At 38.9% G+C, this 18,879-nt stretch overlaps 2 protein-coding genes across 6 annotated transcripts; one reads left to right on the forward strand and one right to left on the reverse strand.

Annotated features, from left to right (window-relative positions):
• The first annotated feature begins 461 nt into the window (after positions 1 to 461).
• On the forward strand, positions 462 to 9,407 carry iws1 (interacts with SUPT6H, CTD assembly factor 1). Of its 4 annotated transcripts, XM_055197556.2 has the most exons (17): positions 462 to 787; positions 1,112 to 1,179; positions 1,305 to 2,112; positions 2,438 to 2,488; positions 2,726 to 2,930; positions 3,014 to 3,068; positions 3,184 to 3,293; positions 4,865 to 5,015; positions 5,121 to 5,203; positions 5,286 to 5,415; positions 5,501 to 5,618; positions 5,843 to 5,954; positions 6,063 to 6,119; positions 7,956 to 8,012; positions 8,231 to 8,342; positions 8,476 to 8,625; positions 9,033 to 9,407. In XM_055197556.2, the coding sequence occupies exons 1-16, from the start codon at positions 760 to 762 to the stop codon at positions 8,599 to 8,601; spliced, it is 2,271 nt and encodes a 756-aa protein (XP_055053531.2). In that variant the 5' UTR covers positions 462 to 759; the 3' UTR covers positions 8,602 to 8,625; positions 9,033 to 9,407. The 4 variants fall into 4 exon arrangements, with proteins under 4 accessions (XP_055053531.2, XP_055053534.2, XP_055053530.2 ...); XM_055197559.2 differs by lacking the exon at positions 6,063 to 6,119 and having other exon boundaries at positions 464 to 787; XM_055197555.2 differs by lacking the exon at positions 8,476 to 8,625 and having other exon boundaries at positions 465 to 787.
• A 2,370-nt stretch (positions 9,408 to 11,777) lies between these two features.
• Positions 11,778 to 15,628, reverse strand: LOC129438705 (coagulation factor IX). Of its 2 annotated transcripts, none has more exons than XM_055197560.2 (9): positions 15,468 to 15,628; positions 15,178 to 15,282; positions 14,931 to 15,088; positions 14,590 to 14,614; positions 14,340 to 14,453; positions 13,491 to 13,625; positions 12,775 to 13,166; positions 12,548 to 12,662; positions 11,778 to 12,364 (listed from the first exon to the last, which is right to left on the reverse strand). In XM_055197560.2, exons 2-9 carry the CDS (start codon positions 15,242 to 15,244, stop codon positions 11,799 to 11,801), a joined length of 1,572 nt encoding a protein of 523 aa, XP_055053535.2. In that variant the 5' UTR covers positions 15,245 to 15,282; positions 15,468 to 15,628; the 3' UTR covers positions 11,778 to 11,798. The 2 variants fall into 2 exon arrangements, with proteins under 2 accessions (XP_055053535.2, XP_055053536.2); XM_055197561.2 differs by having other exon boundaries at positions 15,178 to 15,272; positions 15,468 to 15,623.
• Positions 15,629 to 18,879: the final 3,251 nt, after the last annotated feature.

Below are 18,879 nucleotides of genomic sequence, written 5' to 3' on the forward strand. Positions count from 1 at the left end.
TATACATGTATGTGTGTATTTATATATACATAAAAATTACACGCACACAAATAATTTATGCAAACAAACATTTCTTTTGACAACCCTATCTTTTAATCATAATTATATTTTATATTATTATTATTGTTGGTTTACATTTTGTATTATAATTGTCAATGAGTACACTGCACATACACAACATGTCCAGGCAATGTCCAGTAAAAATGCACATTAAAACATCATTCTAACACATAACTTACAGCTAAAACTTTACACAAAATTGAACAATTATCGTGATTCTTCTGCTTATAAACTATTTAAATTTAAAAAGAAATAACACATTTATTATAAAATAAATGTTATTTTATTATACATTTTTTTTAATAATCTTATTTTATTTTATAATTAATGACTTTTTCTTCATGAGCGCGATTGTGATGCCCCGCCCTCCTTCGTGCCGCTCTTTTGTCTTACGTCATTTTAGCGCGCCGGTACGCCACACGCACGCACCAGTACAGCGACGCGGTGACACCATTTTAGAGGAAGAAAGAAAAACAGAAAACCTGATCAACAAATCAATAATTCAATAATAATTCATTTCATAAGAGCCCATGTGTGTGCTCACGTGACCTGACCTCATTCAGAAAAAAGCTGGGGTCTCGTACTGCGCTTTCGTACCTGATCTGAGATCAGAAACTGTGTTCTGTGTTTATAGCTGTTATCATCTGTGTGCCTGTGTTCGGGTGGAGCTGAAGCAGTTCGGTTCCGTCCAGAGAGCAGATGGATGGAGATGAGGACCTTCGCTCAGGTATCCCAACCAGTTTATAGTCAAATACATGAAGTACTGTCATATTACCATGTTTTGTTTACATGATACCACATCCGTTACATCGTGTGAGCATATATCATATTGTTTTATTAAAATAGCTTATGGTTCAACTCTGAGTCTGGTGGTGATCACATGGGCACACGTGGTGGTTATTATGTAGTGGTTTAAGATCTGGGCTGGTCACTGAACAATCGTGGGTTTAGTCTCTGACTTCATGGGCTATGACTGTTGTGTCCCTGGTTCTCAGTTTTGCTATGAAAAATATCTTTGTAATAAATGCTGATTGTGTTTGTCTTTGTATAGATGATGGTAGTGTCACTCCGGTTCAGGATGAGCAGGAGGATTTGAGACCCGGATCGAGACAGTCAGATGTGAGTAGAGACTTTCAAGGTGCTGTCCAATGCAATGTGCTTGACCTTCCAGGTCTCCTTTTTGGCCCTTGTGCGTTTTTGTATCCATTTTAAGCTGCATGTTTCTGATTGGTCTGCTCGTGCAGGATGAAGCCTCGGACAACGAAGACAGGAAATCTGAGAACAGTGGGTCGGATCAGGAAGCCCACGGAGGAGAAGACGGAAGCGATTCAGAGCCCGAACCGCCCCGCCCCGCTGACAGTGATGATGATGATGATGGGGGCAGCTCTCCTGTGAAAGCACCCCGACCCGCCGACAGTGATGATGATGATGGGGGCAGCTCTCCTGTGAAATCACCCCGACCCGCTGACAGTGATGATGATGATGATGGGGGCAGCTCCCCTGTGAAAGCACCCAGACCCGCCGACAGTGATGATGATGATGGGGGCAGCTCCCCTGTGAAAGCACCCAGACCCGCCGACAGTGATGATGATGATGATGGGGGCAGCTCTCCTGTGAAAGCACCCAGACCCGCCGACAGTGATGAAGATGATGATGGGGGCAGCTCCCCTGTGAAACCACCCCGACCTGCCGATAGTGATGATGAGGGCAGCTCCCCTGCAAAACGAAGAGCCAGCATCTCCGACAATGAGGATGAGAAACCTCAACCCGCCAGCGACTCGGACAACGACGATCAGGAAAAAAGAAGCAGCCCGAAATCAGGCGCGGGCAGTGAATCAGACGATGACAAACCCAGACAGAAAACACAGAAATCCTCCGATGATGATGATGAGGATGGAGGGAGGAAGGAGAAGGGAAAGTGGAAAGCAGTGATGAACTCAGACAGTGAGGATGAGGAGGAGAGACCGAAGGGGGACGCGGAAAGTGATAAGGAAGAAGCGCCTAAACAACGGACGATGGACAGCGAAGATGATGATGACGATGACATGCCTGGTAAGTTTAACTTTATTAAATGGCACTCGGAGCAAAACTCTCTTGAAATTTATTTCTTATTTCACTTTTTAAAATTAAATTTCTGACACTATATAATATAAACCTCTAATATCATAGTCTAACAATCACTATCCAGTCAAATCCTTAATGATTAAAAGTGATGTGGCGAAAAGGTGTTTATTTTAAGTTTCTGTTATTCTCTGCTATATCAGTGTATCAATGCATTTTTTAAATTATATTTATCCATAAATGTTCAGTTTATTCATGTATAACAAGTTTTTGAAACATATCTGAAGATTAAATTCAAGTTCTCTTGTGATTTCAGTGAAGAGGAAGAAGGCTGTGCTGTCGGACAGTGAGGAAGACGAAGGGAAAGGTAGAGATTTCTGTCTGTTTGCTGTATAATTTTGACCAAGTAAATTCAAATGTAGTTTTACAGTTTTAGAAATAAATAAATCTGAAACAACTTATTTAGTTATTTTCTTTAATAAATAAACCATGAGCATGGCTTAAAAAAAAGAAATGACGGAAATTAACACTTGCTGGGCAATGACTTGATATTGAGATGAAGAAGAGCAGAATGATGTCTGATGATGGTTTGTGTGTTGTGTAGCGGTGAAGAAGAGCAGGGTTGTGTCTGATGACGATGACTCTGGCAGTGATGAAAACTCTGGTGGTCCTGATAAGAGTTTAGCTGCTAAACTGAAGGAGCTGGGCTCAGACAGCGAGGACGAAGAGGACACGACGAAGGCGGAAGGAAATAAAGACGAGAAAGCTCTGTTCGGCTCTGACAGTGACTCCGGCGGCGATGAGGAAGAGTTAGTGCTCGTAACACTCTTTTGTGAGTTTGTGTGTTCATATGTTTGTGTGTGTTTATTGTTCCCCTCCTTTTTTCCCCAAGGAAAATGATCGCAGACATCTTCGGTGAGTCTGGTGATGAGGAAGAGGAGTTCACGGTGAGTGCTCATTATCACTCAGTGTCACTGAGTCACATATGATTCTTTCAAATGATTCACTTGACAAATTGATTCAAATAAATGAATGCGTGTTCGTCTGCATGCGTCGTTGTAGGGCTTTAATCAAGAAGAGCTGGAGGGCGAGCAGAAGCAGTCTCAGGCAGCAGGGCAGAAGAATGTGGACGACTCTGATTCAGATGATGATGTTGATAGAGGAGGAAAAGAGTAAGTGATTTTTTTTTCAATCTGTCCATATGTAACCATGAGCAAACAGGAAGTTTAATTGTGTGTTTAAGTCATGTTGGATATATTGTATTTAACTGATGAACGGCACCATAATGTCGTAATGAATGAAAAACTTTTCTTTAAGCCCATAGTTTATGAGTTTAGTTCAGTGTTTAAATTATATCACAAAAATCTCAAATATCCCCTAGCTAAACCCCACCCCCCAGCCAAGACCCCTGTTATTATGCTGCGTTCACACCAGCCGCGGTAGAGGCGTCAAGCGCGAGTGATTTCAATGCTAAGTAAATTTAATGACGCGTTTAAGGAGGTCTCGCAGTTTAAGTGACTTCGCCTCATTTGCGCGTCTAGTTCGCTCGAATGGCACAAATTGAGCGTTGCTGCGGGAAACGTGCCAGTTGAAAATTTGAACGTTGGCGGAAAAACGCACCGCGTTAACCAATCGGTAGCTTGCTCTAGTAGTGACGTGATTACAGGAAGCGAGCGGAGTCCCAGAAGCCCCTCCTATGACGCGAATTTCCGCATGAATGTCTTGATAACTAGAATTTTATGTGCGAATGAAGCGAGTACACTCAAAATGTTCAAGCGTCCAACTACGCCCGGTAGACGTGAATTTGACGCCTCAACCACTTCTGGTGGTTATAGGGTCGCCGTTATTTCACAAATTGAAATTCTGGTGTAATAATCAAGGACTTTGCTGTCGTAACATGGCTGCAGGAGGCGCGATGATATTAGGCAGTGCCTGAAAATAGTCACCTGCTATCGAAAGTTACTAAGGGGACTGTTTTGGGCTGCTGCGTAATATCATTGTGCCTCCTGCAGCCATGTTATGGCAGCAAAGTTGGAGAATAAGAATTTTTTTTAAGTGTAGTGTCCCTTTAATTTAGTGTGAAATAATAGTTTTAGTAGAATTTTTTAAATGCCCTTAACCCAATCCTAAATCTAACAATCTGTCAATTCCTCCAGAAAACAGCATGAGGCGCACTTGAGAGTTTACATTTATTTTAACAGAAATCTTTTGGATTCGTTTTTTTTTTTTTCGAAAATAGGACAAATAATGGACAGTATCGCTTTGTGGCAGCGCAGCACAAAAATTTTAAAATTCATGTAGTATTTCAATAAAAACCAAGAGACTCCCATAATTTATATTTTTGTGCTTCCTCTGGGGTCCCTCAATGCTTATAGGAGGTTCGGGCCCACCCTAGCCCCCCCTCAATTCGAACACTGGTTGGGGTGTCGGTGAGAAACAAGGCAGAATCAATAGATGCCTGTATTTGATAGTCATCATGCACAAAATATGCTAGTGTTTCAATATAATGGACAATATGTAATGTTACAATTTCCATTTGCTTCATAAATGAATAAAAAATATAAAAAAGCGCACGTAATTCGCATTCTTGTTCATTATTTTCTGTAAGTAGAGTTAACAAACCTTGTAAGCTCGGAAATACGAACACCCCAGGAGGGCTTGAACCCACCATACAAATGAATTACTTCCTGCTGCTTAGATTAATCTTTATGTGATCTTATTATATCTGTGTTCATTTTTTCAGCTTGTCTTTCATGTCAGATTTTGACATGATGTTGGCCCGTAAGAAAGCTCAGGGCGGGAAACGCAGACGCAATCGAGACGGTGGCACCTTCATCAGTGATGCTGATGATGTCGTCAGTGCCATGATCACCAAAATGACAGAAGCTGCTGAGGTGTGTATTAACTGAATGTGTCGCTTAATCCGAATGGTTTAAAAGCATGCAACATCTTGAACAAAAATATGTGTCTCTGATCAGTCTTTGTGTGTTTACTTGCAGGAGGACAGAACTCTAAACAGTCAAAAGAAACCGGCGCTGAAGAAGCTCATGCTTCTGCCCACAGTCGTCATGCATTTAAAAAAGTAAGTATTTATTGTGCTGTCACCATCATCTCCTGTATAAGAGCAGTAAACTGAGCATGTGTGTGTGTTTGGGTGAGCACAGACAAGATCTGAAAGACACATTTATAGACAGCGGCGTCATGGCGGCCATTAAAGAATGGATCAGCCCACTGCCGGATAAAAGTCTCCCTGCACTCAAGATCAGAGAGGAACTCCTTAAAATCTTACAGGAAGTGAGTCACACACACAAAATTAAAGCTAACAATGATATACTGTACGAGAGATGCGGATGACACACTGACTATGTTTGTTTTGCAGCTGCCCAGCGTGAGTCAGGAAACACTGAAGCTCAGTGGAATCGGCCGAGCCGTCATGTTCCTCTACAAACACCCTAAAGAGTCTCGACCCAACAAAGATCTCGCACTGAAACTCATCAGTATGTGCACAAACACACTTCACTATATGGTTATTCTGTAAGGTATAATGTACAATCAGCTGGTCATAATTGAAAAATGTACTTGGGCGTACAGGTGATAGGCGTAAAGATAAATCTTTTTTATGATATTGACCCACTGACTGTACATAAGCAAGTATCTGACTGCTCAATGCAATGATCTGGGTACATAAAAGCTGATGTATTGTTGATTTGTGTGTCTGTAGATGAGTGGTCGCGGCCCATCTTCGGTTTGACGTCGAACTACAAGGGAATGACTCGAGAAGAGCGACAACAGAGAGATCTCGATCAACAGATCGCCCCACGCAGGCGCCTCAGGTATGTGAACACTCGCAGATTCAGACTTCCTGATGTCTTCTCACCTGTCAATCATCTGTCAATTACCTGTCAATCATCTGTCATTCTGCTCCTCCTCTCATGTGTAAGTGAGCCTCAGACGTCTGATAGGGCAGAAGAACCAGACGTCTTTGCCCCTCCCCACAGGTCACTGTGTGTGTGTATGTGTATGAGCATGAGATTCAATGGATTGCCTGCACGAAAACATTTCAAAGCCCCCATGAAATCAAAAACTTTTTTCTTTTTTTGTATAAATATGTTAGGTTTAAAGGTCCCGTTCTTTCTGTGTTTTTGAAGCTTTGATTGAGTTTACAGTGAGCAATATAACATGTGTACGGTATTTTTCCCACAATTTACTTATCTGTATAGCGCTGTTTTCACTGTCCTCAAAACGGTCTGATGTCGTCTTTGTTCTATGAAGTCCCTCCTTCAGAAATACGTAACGAGTTCTGATTGTGTAGTTTAGTGTGTTGTGATTTGATAGCAGCTTAGCTGTGGGTTGAGTTTAGTCAAAAAACTGTTCTAGTGATGTCATTAAAGCAGGAAGTAGAGGGCTGTAGTCCAAACCAGCCGTTCGCTGTGGGCTTTAAAAAGGGAAATCTGTGCCATAAATGAACCACTATTAGTTATTTAAAAAAAAAAAGGGGGAGGGTCTTATTAATAGTTCGGTTGTTTCAGATAAACTGATGTCACCACATAAAATAATGTGGCACATTCCAAGGCACTTCAGTGGGCCTTAAAAGGGCTCATATGAGCATTATTTTGTGTATTTGATGTAATGCAATGTGTTTTTGCGGTTTACATCTAATTTACTTCAAACACGATTAAAAGAAAAAGGTGCACACGTTACTACAACAAGCAGCAGGTGTCCGACTTTAACTATACGTACACACCGCGGCAGACTTGAGCTTCCAAAGAAGGCCAGGTCAAGGACGCTTGTCAAAAAGTATGGGGAAGCTTGTTGACGCTTTGGCCGCTCTGAACTCTGTGTTCGCGGAACTAATGTTTTGGTAGGAACGAGTTTACATCGTATGTTTCTCTGGAATCAGCCAGCGAAGAAAGTCTAGGCTTTATTCGGATTGGTTGCTGGTGTTTTGCCGCTGAACCGCTGATTGGCGCTTTGGTCGCTCAAGACGCCCAAAACGCAACGCCGATGGATTTGACGCTTCTTGCAGCTGAGAGAAGCCAGCTTCCATCGTAAATAAATTACTTTGGAAGCTCAAGTCTGCGGAGGTGTGTACGTACAGTAACTGTGTGTTTACACCAAACGCAAAGCGTGCAATTGCATTGCGTTGTTCGCTCTAGAATACTCGCGGGATTTAACTGCGTGTCATGCGAATTTTTCACTCGAGTTGATTATTTTTAACTTGGGCGAAGACGCTTTTGAGGCGAATAGTGCGTTTTCACGGAAAACGCGCCGCCCACATTGTGTCATTTGCATTGCCCCGCGTGAGGACGCATCTGATCGCGTCTTTGCATTGACTTTGTATGTAATCTACTCCTCATGCAAATCGTTGATCTCGCACAGTAAGGCTGCATCTGCAACTCCCCCCTCGACTGTGGCAAACCTCTGCGCAACGCTGCATGAACTTGAACACACCTAATATCTTTTAACACTTTAAAGACCGATGAAAACATGAAATCGCATCATGTGACCTCTTTAAAACTGCAGAGTGTCTGTATGTGTGTCTCTGTCGGTGAGGTTCTTTTCACCCCTCTTATATGTATCTCACTTTCATTCACATGTGATGTGTATTTTTGATTAATTGTGAGTCTCTGCATTTGTGTGTGTGTGTGTGTATTTTTGTTTTTCTGAACATGGCTGTAGACGTTCAGGCTTGTGTGATCAAACTCCATCTGTTGGACAGAGACTGCCCTTTAGCGGCACTAACATAATACTCAAACACTGACCGCATGTTTGTCTGATTACAGTTATCATGTGATGTGTTTACACAATGTGTGTGTTTGTGTGTGTGTTTATAGTTCAGGTGGACAAACACCCCGCAGAGACCTGGAGAAAGTTCTCACAGGAGAAGAAAAGTAAGATTTATCGATCGCACGCACGCTAGAGTTATTATCTGTTTGCACTATGTTTAGCTCATTGGGTAGTGTATGAATACACTATAAGTCGCTTTGGATCAAAGCATATTTACCAGTATGCATAAATATAGTTGTATAATTTTAGCATCAATGGAAAACTTAAATTTTTATTACTTTTACATTTAGGAATTTGTATACTAATAAAAACTTTCTCTCAGGGCATTGCGGCCGGGTGACCCAGGCTTCTGTGCGAGGGCGCGTGTGCCCATGCCTTCTAATAAAGACTACGTTGTTCGACCCAAGTGGAACGTAGACGGGGACTCGAGCAGGGTGAGTAGGTGGGGTGTATGTGTGGGCAGGGCTTAGACGTGAAGGGATAAGTGACAGGCCGCAGGAGACGAGAAGTGGGAGGAGTCAGGATATCATTTGGAAAAGGATTTCTTACTGTTATGTGATTTGCTAGAGGAGCTTTAGGAAAGGCATGAGCCTGCTGGAGAAGCACAAGCGACGTTTCGCTGAAGAGAGGAAACAGCGTCGCCCGCAGGGAGCTGTGAAAATCAGCATTGAGGGAAACCGTATGCCCCTGTAGTTCACACTCCTGCCTGATGGGGCAGTAAGTGGCTGCATGGTGCATGCTGCACTGAGTGCCGCTCGAGAGCCCAACTAACAATGTTTAATCTTAGATGCTTTCACGTAATAGAAAGCAACTTTTTATTTAGATTCTTTGTAAATCAAGTCAAGATTCCCTTTGGTATATCGTTCAAATTATTTTGCATTAACCAAAATGTAAACCTGATTGCAGTATTTGACCACATGGAGCAAGAGCAGATAAACTGTGTTACTATAAAAATATGACCAACCCTGTAATGTAGCATTGCAAACCATGATGTGTCATGTGATCTAACACAAGCTTATTCTTTTAAAGGTGCAGAATATTTGTGTGTTTTACTAGACTTGCTTACTTTAGCATTTTTTTACCTCAGTTTCAGCACATATTCATATTTTTTATTCTTTTTTTAGGGTTCGATGAAGAAGGGAATGTCACGAGTAGATAAACAAATGCGACGCTTCGCGGATATCAAAAGATTAACAAAGCCGGGACACGCGGTAAAGATCAGCGTGGAGGGGAACCGCATGCCTCTCTGATGTCCCTCTCAGGCCACCCATCCACCCCAAAATCCCCCAATGCTTTATTTTTCTGTTTTGTTTTCCTGTAAAATGTTGGCAGTCTTGGGTGTTCTTCATTAGTTCTGCAAACTGATAAGATGTCAATAAAGCTGTGATATATCTGCGCAGCCGTGCGCATTTGAAAAGTATTGATGAACTGAACCAGAGCTCTGCGGCGTTTGCTTCTGATGTATCTTTCATAATAAAGTTTCCATGTTCTGACTTTTACTTATGCGCTATTCGTCTGTGTTTATTTTTGTCTTTTTATTTCCATACAGTGCAATGTAGGGCTGCATAACAGCTAATCGTTTGCAGAATAAAAGTTTTTGTTTACATTGTATATGTGTGTATAATAATTATGTATATATAAATTCACACACATGCATGCATAATTTTAAGAAAAAATTTATATATGCAAGTATGAATTATATATAAATATATATACATGCATGTTTGTGTATATATATATACCTAATTATTATACACAAAAAAGACAACCTTTTATTCTGCGATTAGTTGTTATGCAGCACTAGTGCAATAAAAAATGATAATACAAAATAGTCAAAGTGTCTTAAGTTTATAGATCACACATAGTGAAAGTATGTTTTTAAGCATTATAATAAACTAAACATCTATTTCTAGAAATAAAATGAATTATAGACATTAGTAATGACATTAGTGTGGTAGGGCTTATTGTTTTGCTTTATTCCGAGCCATTGAATTATTCGGAAATAATGCGCACCCAAGGTTGTAATGCAGCACGACGCGAAGTGTTATTTTCAAATAATTTAAAGAACCCGAGTCCATTATTTCACTTATACCACGATTACCACAGACATTGCTCTAGTGGTTGTTTTAAGACATTTGACAGGCTAGGTGTGCGTTTATCAAAAAATAAAACCTACCCATGGAACATTTTTCAACCAATCAGAAAAAAGCGTTTAACAGCTCTTATCATTTCAGATAATTCAGGATTCCCATGGATCTTTAAAATCCTTGAAAGTTTGTGAATCTGGGAAAAAAAATTCTGAAAATAAACATACATAGATACAGGTCATTGAAAGTGGTTAAATCTATTTTGTGCAAGACGTTTCTAGAAAAAATCCATATGATTCCCTGTGTAGTGTAGGATAACAAAATTAAAATTTTAGACTTTTTAAGCACACCTGCTAAACTGTTCGGGTTAAAGCAACACTATGTAGTTTCCATGTAAAAATGACTTACAGCTCCCCCATGTGGTTGAAAAGCACAACAGTATCTGGTATCAGACACTCTTCTGCAGGCGGGGGGAGGGGCGGGGCTGTGTGCTCTACCCTCCACCTCGTCTTTCAGAGTGTGCTTGTAGCAGCTAGGAGGCTGCTCAGGTTGCATCAACAGTACAATTTGGCCAGTTAAAAGTTGTTCTATCACTGAAATAATTTTAGATACATTATTTAAAGTTAAATAAACTACATAGTGTTGCTTTAAATGCTCATATCTTCTGTATGTGAATGTTGATTCATACCAAAATGCTTTTTTGCATATTTGTGTTTGACACATGAAAACGTCTCGGGTTATGTATGTAACTGTTGTTCTCTGAGAAGGGAACGAGACGCTGCGTCTCCCTTGCCATACTTCCTGCTTCCCTGTAACGCCGTCTTTGGCAATATTTCAGATAGCGATATACTTCCTGGCTCCCGCGTCACCCTGTCTTTGTCATTAAGCCTCATCATTGATTGAATTTGATATACACATTCAGACACACTTACCCCTGGAGGCGTCCACAAAGTGTCACCGCAGTGACGCAGCTCGAGTTCCCTCGAAAGGGAACTGTAACAATGTATCTTAAAAGATAACACAATTTAACCTTGCTCTCACTTTAAATGTGTCCCCACATTTAGTCCTTGAATTTGAGGGTATCGGAACTGGAAAGTCCTTGATAGGTCCTTGAATTTAAAGTTAACCAAGATATGGGAACCCTGATAATTGTTTCTTATCATCATATAAATGTTAGAAATGTATTGCTGAAACATGTACAGTAGTAGTGCTATATTGTTACACTGTAAACATATTTTCACGATTTTGCGTTTGGAATTATGTGGGCAGGGCTAAAACAGTTGCTCGATGACGAATTGGAGCCACGGAGCATGGCTCCGCCCCTAAAACAATCGCAAGCTTTTCAGGTTATATCGGTATTTCACAGAGAGGCGACAGCGATCCCGCTAGTGGGCGTTGTTTCAGTGCAGGCAGTGAACACACACCCACAGCTTAAGAGCAGAGAATCCTTCCTGGTTTTTAGATTTTGATTAAACTGAGAATTCATTTAATTAAAAAAAAACTTAACACGACTTTACACACCATCTGATATTTTGTCTTTTTTTAAACAAAGTGACAATCATATGTTCATAGTTAACATGTGCTGATCTACATCTATGTGAAGAAGATAAGGAGAATAGACTAAATATATTAGCTTAAACTTGTTAAAGTTGCTTAGTTATTACAAAAATGAAAGTGAAGTAAGTTCATAATTTTTTTACAGATGCCACCTGCTATTCCATTGTAAGAAAATAAAATTTTTATAGTGTGATGTCTTCAAATACACTCAGACTCAGAGGTCACTTGTTGTAACAGCATAATGTTTTATTTTATGCTCTGATTTTGTATCACTTTCATCATTTCTTCATTTATCCATGGCAGGTAGTTACTGAGTCTCGTATAAAACCCGTATTTACCATCAGCAGCACATCTCTCGCCCCAGCTAACCACACCTGTCAGGAACCAGGTGCCTCTGTAGTTGACTATAAAGGGACCTCCACTGTCACCCGTACACGCGTCCATCTCTGCTGTCAGATATCCAGCACAAAACATATTATCTGTCACCACCTGATCTGTGGACTGGATGCAGCTCATCTGATCCACCACCGGCAGCTGAACTTTCCTGAGGAACCGGGATGAGCGACGCATGTAATGTGTGGCACCCCAGCCCGACACCAAGCCCTGTTCTCCAGGTTTAAGCAGACGTGCTGCCAGGTTGACGTCGGGCAGGCAGGCAGGCGTGGCGAACGGGCCTCGGGTCACGGGCTCAGACAGGTACAGCAGCGCGATGTCGCTGTCAAAGGTGTATTCGTGGAAATGAGGGTGAACCACGATTTTCTCCACTTTGATCTTCTGCTCGTCTTTGTCCGGACGCATTTTGTCGTAGTCACCTGTACACATAAACACACACAGATGAATCTTAGGAAAATATTTCTATATTTAAGCCTACATTTTTGCATGTGGCAAATAGTTTTATCCAAATTGACGTTGTATAAAAATGCTGTGTGACAATATAATCAATGCTTCAAATGAAAGGTTAAGGGTCACAACATGCAGACATGTTGGCGGCTCACCGATGGTCACATGGTCTGGTGTTTGCTGAAGACAGTGTGCTGCAGTTACAACCCAACGCTCATTGATCAAAGAACCACCACAGAAACCATTTTCATCTGCACGACGAAGCAGAACCTGCAGAGTATAAATCAATATGCTAAATAAACACATTTTAATGAATAAATGTATTAATAATGTATTTACAATGCAAGTCATTTGTATATTGTTCAAAGAAGATTTGGCGCACCTGCCAGGGACTTCCTCCCTGACCCTGCAACTGACCACCAACAATACGCGTATCTTCATTTACATCTGAGATGTCATTTTCTGGAGGAGTCTGGGTAACCAATGAATGGTTAGATTTATGCAGTATTGGTTTGTCTGTATGTGGTCTGGTTTGGTTTGGTGGAGGGTGGGAGGAGTTAACAAGCAAACTTTTGTTTTGATGTAATAAGTAGGATGAGTTTCCCAGTGTGTGGGTGTGGTTTATGTGATCATTTTGGATCATGTAATCACTGTGGGTGTTGTTTGTATGATCTGTGTGGTTTTCGGGATCGGTATATAAGTAGGTAGGGCTTATATCATCCAAAGAGCGAGACATGATCCCACTACTCCACTGTTTTCCACAAGGATACTGCACTAACACACAGACAGTGAGAGAGAGAGAGAGAGAGAGAGAGAGAGAAACAGGTATTGTTTTGAGCAATACATTACTTAGATATTTATCTACAGTAGTGGCCAAAAGTTATTTGTAAAACATTTGTTTTGTGTCCCTCTGGTTAAATTAAACCATTAAAATATGAGGTGTATAATATCAAATGGATAAAACACTAAACGTTTTAAGTATTTATTAGACAAAATGATTTGGTAAAAAACTACACCATAGAATATTTGAATATAATTGTCAAAATTGGACATCACATTTGGCCAGAAGTGTATGTTGTGTGTTTAAGTAATTTTTACCTGATGGGTTACAGCTCCGCCCGTCTTCATCTAGCTGGTATCCGTCTGCGCAGCTGCATGTGACACCTGAAGTCTGATCAGTATTACTGCAGTAGTGTAGACAACCTCCATTCTTATATTTACAGTCAAACACCTCTAAAAACACACACAGCTTTATCTATTAGAAAGTATGCTGCAGGATTTTTGAATTTCTAGGATGATATACTACAGTTTATTTCACAAAAGATGCAGTTTGTGTTTGCTTCCACACTGCACTGCAGCTCATCAGAAATGAAAATGAAAAATATGAATATAAACAATAAACAATTAAATATAATAGTACTATAAAATATTATTATTAATATTATAATTTATGTATTTTGATATGTTATTAATATATGAAGAGTTTCGTTGCAAAACGAGATAAATCCATTTTTTAACATTTTTGTCAAAACATGTTTATTATTATGTTATCATGTTATTATTTTGTTTTATGGTGCTACTTAGCTGTATTTTTAAAGTTGTGAAGGTTTAAATCAAAACAAACCAGCTGCAGTTGCATTGAAATTAATTGGAATGCAAAACCAAAAAACAACATTTCTGAACAATTAAAAAAACGGTGGTTATCTCGTTTTGCAACGAAACTCTTCATATTATTAATGCATTTGTAAATTATGATGAATAATTAATGACCCACGCCAACTTAAACATTTATTACAAGTTACAATTATTTTACCAAAAATAAAGCATACTACAAATATGCTTATTTCACATACGGTTGGGGTTACAGTTATTTACTGTAAATTTGCATTGTATTTAGACATGACATAATGTTTTCACTAAAGTGAATTTTTTATGTTTTCAGCAAACCTGTTCCACAGTTTTTGCCACTGTACTGCGGCGGACACAGACATTCGTAAATGCCGCGGATCTCTCTGCAGATTCCTCCGTTCAGACACGGATTAAACGCACACACTTTCACATCTAAACGTGACAAATAAACACTTTTAAATAGATCTTCAGGAAATTATTTCTCAGTAGGTTTTGCTGAAGCTTTGTGGAGGCTAAAATGTTTGTGTAAATAATAAAATAACAGTAATACAGAGACAGAAACACGTACTCTGATATCTGTACCAAAACTCCATCTGAAAAAAATAAAGAACATCAGTCACAGTGAAAAAAGCTCCATTATAAAGTGATGTCACTTCTAAATGTTCATAAATGTTCCACTTAAAACCAAATAAAGGTTTTATTAACATTTATCTCTATAGAATCTTAAGATCCACAAAATATATTTTTATTCTCTAACATCAAACCTATTACTGTTTGGCATCAAGACCCTCTTTCAATCAAACCAAACTGATTTAACATTATTGTCTATACCGGATGGGCAGATGAGCTCATGAAACACTAAACAAATCTTGAAATGACACAGATACACACACATATATGTGACTGTACCGTTTTCTCAGTGCTTTGAAAGATTTCAGACGCCTCCTCCTGAGAGCAGAGCTCCTCATAACATTCACGCTCCAAATTTCCTGGTTTCATCTCCTCCAGAAAAACATTTGCCCTTCGATTCCTGAGCAGATGTGCGGCATTACGCCTGTCCACAAACACTGACACAACACACTGATCAATACACACAACACGGCAAAAACACCCCACTTCAGACATGAATAGACAATCTGACACATAGATAGTTCACCTGTTGACTGCAGGCCTGAGGTCAGATGTATTATGACAAAAATGATCCAGATCATGGATTCAGACATCAATGAACCACAGCTCAGGTCAAACAATCTGTTTAATACTTGAATATATAATAATATATGGGGAAAAAAACACAATTAATTAACAATTAACTGACTATTATTAAGAACTGCCAGAGGTAAAGTTTACAACAATAAAGACTTCAACAAATCTGACATGTGTTTATGTTAAACCGAGTTCATGTAGTCACAGATGAAAGTATTTTTTTCACAGATATTTACTCACCTTGTTTTATTGTGTTTTTCTTGATGTGGTTTTGCTGAGGTCAGAAGAAACTTTTAGGTTGATGTTTTAATAAAGAGACTTAATATTACCACATATAAACCTGTGATGAAAACAGCAACAGTAGCAGCATCTTCAGAATGATCAAAATCAGTATTTGTATATTGCGTTACAACACCGACCTTTAGACAGACACACTGTTTACACACACACATACACACACAGTTAGCATTGTGTGAATTGCGCTAATGTGGGACAGTTTTTGAATTTCAGACTACACTGATATGTTTCCTATTTGATGATTGCTGTACCCTCATTGGACTTTTGAGAGGTCATTAGGTTTTTAATTTTTGTGATGCCATAGTTTCACTGGCATTCATGTATTTTTGGGGGCCCTACACTTGACCTTAGCTGTCCCACATTAGGACAATTCACCCTATGTACACTGTACAAAATTAGCTGTAATTATGCAGCTGGTTGCCAGTAACTTACTGTAGAAGTTAAAGACTGAAAATGTTTCATGTTCATTTAACTTTGAACAAACTGTTGGCAGTAAATAACATAAATGTAAAATCTACAGTAAGTTACTGGCAGCTAGTTGCCAGTAATACCCAGTAATACTGTAATTTCTACAGAAATTTTTTACAGTGTATGTGTATATATTGAGTACAGTAATCACTTCTGTAAATTACAGTTCAGACAAAGATCACACAAAGTTTATTTTAGTGTTTAAAAACAGATCTGCTGGAATCTCTGCTGAAAAAAAAAACAATAAAACCTTTACAGAAAATTCTAATGGTTTCCATTAAATACCAATAGGAACCATTAGCTTTTACCATTAAAACCACTACACTGTAGTGTGTTTGTGACCATATTCCATTAGAACCAATACATAGAACCAAAACATACCATTAGAGAACAACAAAGAACAATACACTGTAGTGTTTTTTGGGCCATATTCCATTAGAACCAATACATATTTCATTAGAACCAATACATAGAACCAATACATACCATGATACATACCATTAGAAACCAACAAAGAACAATACACTGTAGTGTGTTTTGGGCCATATTCCATTAGAACCAATACATATTTCATTAGAACCAATACATAGAACCAATAGAACCAATACATACCATGATACATACCATTAGAAACCAACAAAGACCAATACACTGTAGTATGTTTTGGGCCATATTCCATTAGAACCAATACATATTCCATTAGAACCAATACATATTTCATTAGAACCAATACATAGAACCAATAGAACCAATACATACCATTAGAAACCAACAAAGACCAATACACTGTAATATGTTTTGGGCTATATTCCATTAGAACCAATACATATTCCATTAGAACCAATACATATTCCATTAGAACCAATACATATTTCATTAGAACCAATACATAGAACCAATAGAACCAATACATACCATGATACATACCATTAGAAACAAACAAAGAACAATACACTGTAGTGTGTTTTGGGCCATATTCCATTAGAACCAATACATATTTCATTAGAACCAATACATAGAACCAATAGAACCAATACATACCATGATACATACCATTAGAAACCAACAAAGACCAAAACACTGTAGGATGTTTTGGGCTATATTCCATTAGAACCAATACATATTCCATTAGAACCAATACATATTCCATTAGAACCAATACATACCATTAGAAACCAACAAAGACCATCACACTGTAGTGTGTTTGGGGCCATATTCCATTAGAACCAATACATAGAACCAAAACATACCATTAGAGACCAACAAAGACCAAACACTGTAGTGTGTTTTGGGCCATATTCCATTAGAACCAATACATATTCCATTAGAACCAATACATAGACCCAATAGAACCAATACATACCATGATACATACCATTAGAAACCAACAAAGACCACCACACTGTAGTGTGTTTGGGGCCATATTCCATTAGAACCAATACATAGAACCAAAACATACCATTAGAGACCAACAAAGACCAATACACTGTAGTGTGTTTTGGGCCATATTCCATTAGAACCAATACAAAGACCCAATAGAACCAATATATACCATGATACATACCATTAGAAACCAACAAAGACCAATACACTGTAATGTGTTTTTAGGCCATATTCCATTAGAACCAATAAAATTTTCAATAAAACAATAGAATTTCTGTGATGGTGTCAATTGTTTTTTTTAGCAGGGAACATGGTTTTGTTTTAACTGTAGTAAAACCATGGTTAATTTTTGTTAGGGTGAGCAGCTGCACTTCTCACGGTCTCACATGCACACGCTCTCGCATCTATCCGATGTCCGAACAAGTAGTGATCCTTATGTATTTTTTTTCAGTTTCACATGAGCCGAGGCAAACTATCCAGTGGAATAATCCGCTGCATTTTGGCGCCTCTCTCACTTTCGTGCATGTGCAGAAAGCTGAGCTTTGACATGTTTTCCTAATTAAACTAAGCCCTAGTCCTGGCTTAAACTAATCAGTTTCTGGGAAATCACCCCATAATGCGCAATTCCAAATAAAGAATCCCATGGGGGCCCCCCAAGTGTTTGGGTTCCTGGGCTGCAGCCCATGATGCTCACTGACGCGGCATTGCCTTTGACTAGACATAAGATTTAGTCTCAGATATGTCTAGATGGTGCAACATGTATAAATTCTACCTAGGACTAAAGTGCAGTTTACGTCCAGACTGATGCAACCAGCCTTTGATCCTTAATACTAATTGGTCAAAATTAATGATTTGTAAATTAAATTGCTTGGCAAGTAAAAATTCAGACGTGAAATTACAAAATGATTTGTTTGTATTTGAAAAATACAAGAATAGGTGATATAAGAAATTAATGAAATGATCAATGACGTTTTCCAGTGAATCTGTCTGAACTGTAATGTTTTTTTCCCCTACAGCTTAGAGTATTGTAAATTGAAAGATGAAGGCTGTAATGCTCTGAATTCAGCTCGGAAATCAAACCAATCACATCTGATATACAACTAAACTTCTAGGAACAATCCAAAATCCAAAATGTAAACCTAAAGACTGATCCTCATCGAGACATTTGAATACAAGAATAATAATTGAAAGAGTAGAGTAATTCATTATTCAAACAAAGCTATCTTCACAGAAAGAGCTTTTCTGAATCTTATTTTCATACTTGACGACAAACCATATGATGCTTTTAAATAACCCAAACATTTCTCATATCAATAAACTGCAGCTGAGAAACTGATTTGATAAGATGATTAAAAACACCACAATTGAAATTTGGGCAAAAGAAAGATTTATTTCACATTCTATTGTAAAAGTCATTACAATAAAACAACCAATCAAGCAAGAAATAAACCAAATATACAGTAAGTGTTAATCACTGTTATATCTGACCTTATATCTGATCATG

This window comes from Misgurnus anguillicaudatus, chromosome 24 (genome assembly GCF_027580225.2).
Source record: "Misgurnus anguillicaudatus chromosome 24, ASM2758022v2, whole genome shotgun sequence".
Classification (NCBI taxonomy): Eukaryota; Metazoa; Chordata; class Actinopteri; order Cypriniformes; family Cobitidae; genus Misgurnus; species Misgurnus anguillicaudatus.

Coding starts and splice junctions, on each gene's coding strand:
- LOC129438705 (XM_055197560.2), bottom strand. CDS start 15,244: ATGTCTGAATCCATGATCTGGATCATTTTTGTCATAATACATCTGACC. Junction 14,454..14,589: donor GTTTTGGTACAGATATCAGA/GTACGTGTTTCT, acceptor TGTCACGTTTAG/ATGTGAAAGTGTGTGCGTTT. Junction 13,167..13,490: donor GCGGAGCTGTAACCCATCAG/GTAAAAATTACT, acceptor TCTGTGTGTTAG/TGCAGTATCCTTGTGGAAAA.
- iws1 (XM_055197556.2), top strand. CDS start 760: ATGGATGGAGATGAGGACCTTCGCTCAG. Junction 5,016..5,120: donor AAATGACAGAAGCTGCTGAG/GTGTGTATTAAC, acceptor GTTTACTTGCAG/GAGGACAGAACTCTAAACAG. Junction 5,619..5,842: donor TCTCGCACTGAAACTCATCA/GTATGTGCACAA, acceptor GTGTGTCTGTAG/ATGAGTGGTCGCGGCCCATC.